At 33.4% G+C, this 10,033-nt stretch overlaps 1 protein-coding gene across 1 annotated transcript; it reads left to right on the top strand.

The window, feature by feature from the left end:
- The first annotated feature begins 506 nt into the window (after positions 1 to 506).
- Positions 507 to 7,231, top strand: LOC117118288 (membrane-spanning 4-domains subfamily A member 4D-like). The gene is made up of 6 exons (XM_033262854.1): positions 507 to 764; positions 1,602 to 1,667; positions 4,291 to 4,386; positions 5,189 to 5,311; positions 5,785 to 5,848; positions 6,067 to 7,231. The coding sequence occupies exons 1-5, from the start codon at positions 555 to 557 to the stop codon at positions 5,836 to 5,838; spliced, it is 549 nt and encodes a 182-aa protein (XP_033118745.1). The 5' UTR covers positions 507 to 554; the 3' UTR covers positions 5,839 to 5,848; positions 6,067 to 7,231.
- Positions 7,232 to 10,033: the final 2,802 nt, after the last annotated feature.

Genomic DNA, 10,033 nt, shown 5'->3' with positions numbered 1-10,033 from the left:
CTGGCATTGATAATGCAAAAATATTAATGTTTAACTTATCCGTCAAAGGTTGTAAGAAAGCATCTTTTGAAGATTCCTAAGTCAATAGTTTAATACTAATATAGGCATGTATTTTTGAAATAATTTTAATAAACTTTTTATTAAATTAATTGACTGATATTTGGCAGAATTGTCGGCTACATTGATCGAATTGCTGAATTTCTAACGTTTTGGATACTGTCGCAAAATTTTAAAAGCCGATCAAATGTAGGGTTTTTCTTTGCCAGAGTTGCCCACAATCATTGGTTTTAAATTTAACGTCTTTGCAATTTAACACAATTATGGAAGAGAATAAGACATGAAAACCACAATGGCTTTAATATTCACATTAGTCTACGAAGTTTAAAATTGGAAGGTAAAAGCTGTTTCGCGATGTAAGGTGTGAGTGTGGTTGTGCCTTTTGTAGACCAGGGAGGAAGAAAAAGCCGGGTGAGACCATGGAGAAACGTAGAAAAGCTTTCTTTGGTGAAATAAAATTTGTTTGAATTTTTTCAGGTTGAATACTTATAGTAATCATGACAGAAATACCAGCACAAGCATTTCCAGTGGAGGTGATTCGCTACCAAGTAGAGCCACCTCCATCCTCCTTGAACTCAAAGGGAGCACTTATAACTGGCTTTATGCAGATTGCCCTAGCGGTCGTGTCGTTTATTTTTGGCGTGACCTGTGTTGCACTTGGCTTTTGTACGGGGTATGCCAGTGTACCCATATGGGGTTCACTTTTGGTGCGTATGTTTTTTTGGGTTTTTTTTGTTTTTTTTTTTTTTATTTTGTATCATAGTTAATTATGGGTCAACATTCATCCTTTTTTGAAATGCAACATTCTGAACTCTCAATTGTGATTGGCGGTTGGAATGCACTAGTTCGGGATTTCGAAAATTTTAGATTTTTTAGAATATTTTTGTTATTAAAGGAGGAGGAGGGGGTAAAGTAAAAATAGTAGGCCTACAGTAACATTTCCATTTTCTAGCATCAAAGGATGCCATATTAAGTTCCCACCCCCTCCCAAAAAAGTGGCGTATTAAGGAGGTGTGTGGGGTTCACACACCCTCCCTCTAAATAAACTTGCGACTCTCAGTCGCCCCCCCCCCCATCTAAATTAAAAATGTTCAAAAAAAATCACGTAAAGTAAATAAAAAATCACATTATATTATCTTATTTTGCGAGAGCCTCCACTTCACTTTCACCCTCATCAGCCCCGTCTCCAAGATAAGCCTACTCCACTGTTTGACATAGTGAAGACAGGGGACCTGCGCCGAAAATTTCTTGAGAACCACTCACAGCCTTAAGTAGGCCTAACTGGTTCAATGCAATGTTTCTTAATTATAATCTCTGAGGGCATGATATTCAGTCTTAATATTACTATTGAGGGCAGTAGGTTGGATAATACTCGTTTTCTTATTAGTCATATTTTGAATCGCTTTCTTGTTGTCAAGGAAAACTGCCAAAATTCAGTTCTGGAATATAGCTTCCACTTTTGTTTGCCGTTGAATTGAATTTAGTCGCTGAGATGACATAGGATAAACTTATGGTGTTTTCAAGTTTCCTTTTGTTTTTTGCAGTTCTACGTTGTTGCTGGTATACTTGGAGTGGTTGCAGGAGCCTCAAAGGGAGAAAATAAATGCGCAGTGAGTTACTAATTTAATGAATGTGTTTTATTTTCTTAACATTATACTATAAATACTAAATAGCAGTGGCGGATCCAGGGGAGTTCAAGGGATTCGGATAACAAACTACTACTGGTCATGGCTTACAAAAGACATGCTAACCTACCTAGGCATAGGTTGGCAGATCGGACAAAATAGGCTTAGCCCAACTAGCATTCGATTAAATACAATTTAAAAAACTGTTTTGGCTCGACGTCGAAATAATTTATGTACGAAATTGTGTTCTTCACGGCTATCAGTTCATCGATCTATGGAAGTATCCAACTACTCAATAATGTAGGAATATAGAATACATGCCAAGTTCAGAGATCCCAAGTTTGAAAACCAAAAAATAGGGAGATTTTTTTCATGAAGCGATCGGCTCCTGTAGCGATGCGCTGTGACGCCTTACAACGCGCTGTGCAACATGAAAGTATTACACAAAATGAAAACAAACAATTTTCATCAATTTGTTTACTTTTATTTAACAATTTTACATTTGTTTACACATTGCAGTTGGCCTAAAATATAAATTTATAAATATTATTATTTATTTAGCATTTAGCTAGTAAAGCGTTCTTGGCAGCAGTCAACAAGGCTTTGCTTGGTTCATTGGCATGTTAGAGGCTATGGCTGATTTATTACATCTCATCAAAAAACATAGAAGAACAAAGAACTTCATTGAAGTTGAAGGTAGCTAGAGGCTTGAGATTTAACAGGAAATAAAACCCAATTGACGTGAGTCGAGGGCCCGTCGAAGGGCCCCGACAAATTTTGGGCTTAGATGCTCTCTGGTGCACTCTGAATAGATCTCTAGTGCTGAAATTATACCTTAAAAATGTGTAGCTATAACAGGAACGATAGAATTTTCGATGATCTGGACCTGATAAAATATAGAATTGCGAAGGTTTCTATAATTTCGATAAAAATTTTGGGTTTAATCAAATAAAGGAAAAGCGCGAGATTTTAGATTAGTGGCTTGAGAGAGATTGATGTTTGTTTGAAAAGCGTGAGGTTCACGCGGGATGCTTGAGACTTGGTAGGTATGATATAGTAATAATGTATTGACTATATCTTTGATTTATTTTCTATGGTATATGCCTAAGAATGAGATAAAATCACCTGACCTTTTTTTAAGAGGGGTAAAACCTTGAATTTCGAAGAAATTAAAAGTCATTAAAAGACACCTCAGAAGTCGGGAAAGCTCATTTCAGGCCATCTAGGAATAAAAAATTTCCAGGGGGAGGACCACCCAACCCTCTTTCATTTTTGGGTTTATGGGAAAATGAACCCCTCTTTCACATTATGGATAGTATTTTTAAATTACTAGCTTCAGTTGTTCTTTTTGATGATGAGCAGTTCTTTGTTTGGGCTTGGCTTTGCAGCTGGCAAGAATTTAGTTTTACTTTGCCAAGTAAATATTAATATTAAATAATAAGTTTTGTATTATATTACAGAGGTTTTATTGTTTCGCTGCTACAGATATAGTTTGTTTATTCAAGTCAAAATTCAATTGAATTACTTAAACTACTTTCTCATATTATAATCATAAAGCATTACAGAAAAATCAAATCTTCATTAAATTAAATACATGACTTTATATTTAATATACAGTATAAAATATAACCCATAAATAAAAAATAAAAAAATAGACATTACATACTCAACAATAAACACATTGACATGACATAAAAAAAAATTGTGACTTCTAGGATTAAGAATAATTATTTGAAACAGCCATTAAAAATTATGAATTTAATTTTAACTTTTCTCACTTTAGAATCATATAAATATGACAGAAATTAATCTCCTTAATAAATTAAATTAAACTCCAACACTTTTTCCAAAAGTAATAAAGTAAAATATTAATTTATTGTATTTATTACACATTCAAACATATAACAAAATCGTACAATAGCAATAAAAAAAATTGAAAATTAATAAAATTTACAAAAAAATATCAAAATTGCTAACATTAAAGAATTACATTTACAAAAAAAATCATAGTTGCTGATGATTGAATAATTTATTATTATTATTATTATTATTATTATTGGTATTATTATTACCAGTATTTATATTTAAAAGAAAAATGCATAATTCCAAATAAAGTAACACGAAACAAGATTTTTAAAAAATCAGTGACAAATGCATGCACTAGATATCCACTGTGCTTAGTGGAAATGTCCATTACCAAATCCATTCAACGATTTAAACAGAAGGGTAAAGCCTCTTTTTGTAGGAATGAGAAATGATCCTTCTACACTGTATATTCACCCTTTCTTTTCTTTTAGCATTCATTAAGCAGTGGCGTAACAGCTATGAGCTTTTACTGACATAAACCCCAGGAGCCCAATAACTTAAGGGCCCCGAGACATTCATCAGCATTTCTTTTGTCTAAATCGACCAAGTGGTAAAAACGTCAAAATACACCCTTAAACGTGAAAATTGCTTTCGGGACTTATCCCCGTAAACTACTGCACTCTTCCCAGACCAACCCCCGGGATAGAAGTACGGCACGGAAAAGCATAAACGAGGCCTTACACCGCTATGTTACGACACGTGTCTCATAATTATTAGTACCTACTCTACTATTTTTTTTTAGATTGTGGGTTGCCTGGTGATGTCTATACTTTCGGCTATTATTGCATTCATGCACGTGGTTTGTGGAAGTTTCTATACAAGTATTGTATACTGGGTGGTGAGTTCAGAATATTTGACTAATATGTCATAAAAGATGTTTCATTTAATAACGTATAATACATGACTTTTATTATGAAGAAGCGCATTGAAAGAAAGAGAGCCAAGGAAAACAGGAAAAAAATATGGGAAGAAGGTAAAGATAAGCAATTGAACAAAATGTAGGTGTGGAGAGTAAAAAAAGTTAAAAGGAGAAAAAATAAGACAAGTTTGAATGAGAAAGGAGAGAAAAGGGAAGGAGTAAGGGAGCATAAAAGGGCGTGGACAATTTGAGTCATGAGGACTAAGAAATTGAATGGTGGAAGAAAAAGGGGTATGGAAGGATGAGTGTGTAGAGGGAAAACAAAGAGGATAAAGAGAATAATATAGATTGGAAGAAGGAGAAAGAATGCTGTGCATATGTATGAAGGGACGAAATAGTTTTAAGAATTTAAGCGGTGGAAAAATGAGAAGGCTTATAATAAGGAGAGAGTAAGAAAATACCGTAAGTAATGAACAGTGGCGGTGTTACGGAGGAAAAGGGCACCCCTCCCCTCCCCCACCCAGATATTTTTTTCCCTACCACGATCAAATACCAGCAATGTGCTAATTTTTTCTTATATTTTCCCCCTTAAATTTTTACCTTTCCCCTCACTCCCCCCCCCCCCCCCCCCCCNNNACCACATTTCAGACGCTGGCGCCACCACTGGGAATGAAGAGAACATTCTGGAGGTATGAATAAAGAAAACAAAATGAAAAGTAGGATTCAATATGCATTTAATAACATTGTAACTTTAATTTATACAATTACCATTATTTTATAGGAACTTAAGCCGATGAAAGCGTTGAGTATTCTTAATGTATTAATTGGAGTTTTGGAATTCATAGTCGCTATAGTTGCTTCCGCAATCATGTGTCGTGGTTCATGTTGTCGCCAGGAGCCAGAAGTGAGTAATATCTGAATTCATTTATGTAAATTAACATTTATTTTCTTCATCAAATATAAACAATTACATTAGAAAAGATTCAATGCGGTGGGGTTTGTTTTATTAAGGGGGAAAAGCCAAAAAAGTAAATGATTGTGAGCGGCAAGCCCAATATTGTATGTCTATATTTTATTTACCTTCATTTTATTTTCACTTACAAACTGCAGACATTATAAAAAATTATTAACTTGATGTACCTATGCGGTGGGTTATTCAGGGCGATGAATACGGGTTTGCGTTTATGGGAGGTTAGCAGCCTAGCAACAGTCTCCAAGGGACGAGGCTTGGTTGAAAATTCATCCTGAGGCTTCGTCGTCAGTAGTTGGTTGATGGCGTTGATGATGACGACTACACACAAATATAACAACAATTATCTTGTCTTTTCAATCTATTATGTCCATGATCGAAATCAACTTTTTTCATTTTATGCCCAGCCCGTCTACATCACCGAGCAGCCGGGAAGCAGAGAAATGGGCCAAATCCAGTGATCGATCAAATGTAAGCATTTTCAACTAAAAGTCTCTCTGTATAAGTAGGCCTATTGGTTGTTGGATTGATAATTAGCATATATCTAATCATTAATGTCTTTGTAAATAATTATCATTTAAAGGACGACGATATGGCTGTGATGATGACGACTACGATACTGTTAATAACAATTACCTTATGCAATGTACATAATTTATTTAGGTCCTATTCACTCTTTTCATGCACAGCCTGCCTCACTGAGATCTAAATGAACGAGGAACTTCATCAAATCTGATCCATCATGTGTGAGCATAATGCTTCTTGGATATGAGTGTTAATTACCACTTAAATTATTAATTTCAATTTCAATTTTAATATCAGAAATAAAGTTAATTAATTATAATGTCATTACTAACAATGTTTTAGTACTATACCGTATCAATCCTAGCCTATAGACTAGTTACCAAGGAATTCAGGGGCGTTTATTCAAAGTAAAGGCAGGCACTCTCTACGTCGTACAACGATTGTACGACCGTCGTACGACGAATCTGATTTCGCCGTCGGCGCCGTATGCTGATTGGCGGTGGCATTTTGAACGGATCAACATAAATTGAATAGATGTGCCTCTGCGCATCATTATGCTTGTCCATGACCCAGTAATAAACGACAATATAATATCGTTGATTATAAAATTCGTAATAATAAATCCATTAATTTTTTGTGCTAATAACAACAAGCTAATACGATAGGCCTAATGTAATTATAAACAGAGTGGGAGGGGGAGGTGGTTGAAGAAACCATTTGGCATTTTGGAGGTTGTATTTTATTAGTAAGACTTTATATGGAAGATGGCAAATTGCCCTATAATAATAACCAGGGGAACACTTACACAGTTCCATTGGGATTTTGTTTTCTTCTTATTGTTTTTAGATTTTATAAAGGGGATTTAATCTGTTACAGTTTAGGCATCATTTCTCTAATTTTTTAACTTATACACAAACTATTGTGCATGTTTTTAATTACAGCCAGTAATAAGTGGCATACGACTTAATTGAGTTTATAACTAGTATATTGTAGTTTGGCTTTTTTACAAAAGAATAATTGTTATTCACGAATCATTGTTATTGTACAGTATTTCCTTTTTTTTTTTTTTACAGTGTTTATGTGTTGGTGATTTCAAACATGTCAATGTAACAATAATATTTATAAATACAATAATAATGATGACAATTTTAGTAATGATAAACATGGGGGAAACATTATAGCATTTTATGATGTTGTTTATCAGTTTGTAAAAACGAAAACCTCTGATTAAAAATAACGTTGAAACAAACCGTTGCTAAACAAAGTGTAATTTATTCAGGGCCTCTTTCGTTTTTTTTGTTTTTTTTTTGTTTTTTTTTTTGGTTTTTTTGTTTTAAAAGTAGGTTTCTTTGTTGTTTTTTTTTTGTTTTTTTTTTTGGTTTTTTTGTTTTTTGTTTTTTGTTTTTTATTCGGTTTTGTTTTTACTTACAAAAATTTACAAAACAATACTTTATTTACCAAGCAATGTAATGTTTTTACCTTGCTACATTTGTATATCTTATGTGTTTATGTTCTCATATCTAGCATATCGATCTAAAATAATATTTAGAAATGCATTATGAGTGATGATAACGTGAGGTGGGAAACCATTTTAGCATTTTTGTTTGTAAAATGGCTTTGATAGAAAGCAATATTGAAACCACACAATGTACATTAAACCAATGTAGGCCTACAATTTGGTCAAATGCCCTCTTGATGAAGTTATCACACACCACCGTGGTAAATGATCACCGCTCTTGACGTTAGCACCATTCTCGAATATTTCTCTGTTCTGAATTTGATAATTTATGGTATGCATAGGCTACCGTACCAATGTAGATACAGACCCATAATTTATTATTATTATTATTATTATTATTATTATTATTATTATTATTATTATTATTATTATTATTATTATTTACAAAAGTTCTGATCCATTTGTTCTCTGAAGTATTTTGTGTGTCACTTTTGTATCCGATGGGATACTCTATTGTTTTGTATGACTCTGTGGAATGCTTAATATTTTTGTCATTATATTATGCGAGTAAATTTAACAATTTGAAGACTTGTATTCAGTTGTATTTATTCATTTTTACCTGATGTAGAAGATAATGATCATGATGAAGACGACGACGACGATGATGATGATGATGATCATGATCATGATGATCATGATTATGATGAAAATAATGATGATTGGGAAAGTTATGATAATCTTGATGATGATGGTGTCGATGATGCCGATGACGATGAAGATAATAATGCCGATGACAACATTGACGATGATAGTGGCGATAACGATGATAATGTTGTTGATAATTATTATGAAGATCATGATCATGATAAAGACGATGACGACGTACTGTATTCGTAATTTGCATAACGAATTATTTAACCATGGATTCCACGATGTCATTATTTATATATAATGGCACTCGACCTCAACGGTTATTTATATATAATTGACAGTAAGAAACCATTATTTAGATATAATGACCTTGACTCGATATCACGTGTGCATAATACTCAGTTTGAAGTCCAGGCATTATATACATATAATGGTTTTGCGACAGCTATTTATATATAATGAAATGTAAACTTTGAAGTCAATTCGTTATTTATATATAATGAAATCAGTCAACTTATTATATATAAATAGATGTAAGTTACTTTTCATTATTTATATATAATGAAATCAGTAACCTTATTATATATAAATAATGTTTGGTTACCCTTTCAATATTTATATATAATGAAATCAGTAAACTAATTATATATAAATAATGAAAACGTTAACACAATTATTTACATATAATCTTTTAGACGTAAATGCATTATATATAAATAGTGGTTTATTCAATTACATGTTAAATAATGAATTATATATAAATAATTGTGTTAAATAATAAATTTACACTTGGCGCCTCATAGAAACAGGTCGTGTTGGGGCCGTTAAGGCCATAAAATACTGGATTATAAATATATCTATGATGAAAAATATATATATAGGCCTATACAGTATAAGTACTATATATATATAGATATAATAAAAATATATACTTATATATATATATATACATATATATATATATATATATATATATATATATACAGGGGTCTCGCCAGCTATACTTAAGCGTGGTGGGACCACTACGCTTGGGCAAAATAAACGAACATTGCGCCACGTCGCTCTCAATAATGTTAGCGCCACGGTAAGAAACTATGTGTTAAGTATAATATTTTAAGTATATTTTATTCAAAAAGTTACGACAATAAATATCAAAGTGTCAAACTGCGTTCCAGTGGCGGCAACAGGATTTCCCCGACGGGGCCCCCAAGGTCCCCGATGGGGGAGGGGGGCTGATTTCAACGACAAGAAAAAAGTGGGCGTGGACGGGCGTCGCTAAAAACCTTTCGAAAGTGGTCCAGGGGACATAGCCCCCCCCCCCGAAAATATGACAATTTAAGGGTTTCAAAGGCTTATTTAATCGATTTTAGAGTCTATTAATATGCACAAAATACATATAATTTGTTTGAATTTTCAAATGCTCTTTGTAGATCTCCTGTGCGTGCAAGTAAATATCATGTGAACTCTGGGAGGTCTATGGTCGGCTAGTGGATACGGGTGCGTTCCAGTGCCATAGGGATGGGCAGTGCAGCCGGTGCAAAGCACTGGGGCCCGGGGCTATTAGGGCCCCTTCAAAAATAGGCATAACAAATATAATTTTCAACTTAATTTCTTTAAAAAAAAACGGCCAGCAAGCCCCTCAATATTATTTAGATTTAAAGGTGAAAATTGTTGGTTAGTAATTGAAACAAACAAAATTCGTTACATTTCTCTATTTTCTGTTGTTTGTGTTAAATACAAAAAACGTCACAAAAGCAACGGTTGAGATACAGCTTTTTAAATATTAAAAAAAAAAAAACAACTGAGGGAGATGGAAAACATTGCATTAATAGATTAAATTCAATGTATCGAATAAATGAAATGTAGATTGCGGGACACGGGTCATGATGAGTCGTGTCTGACACCTTAAGTAGTACTAAATGTATCCACCCTTCAAAAGTTTGCGCACTACCCTTTACATTTTGTGGACAAAATTTTCTGAAATTATAATATATATATATATACTGTCTCTTATACACATC

This window comes from Anneissia japonica, unplaced genomic scaffold (assembly GCF_011630105.1).
Source record: "Anneissia japonica isolate Jap-2015-1 unplaced genomic scaffold, ASM1163010v1 scaffold288173_len209237_cov177, whole genome shotgun sequence".
NCBI classification, from domain to species: Eukaryota; Metazoa; Echinodermata; class Crinoidea; order Comatulida; family Comatulidae; genus Anneissia; species Anneissia japonica.
The sequence above is the reverse complement of the archived record's forward strand: the minus strand, read 5'-3'. Positions and strand labels throughout refer to the sequence as shown.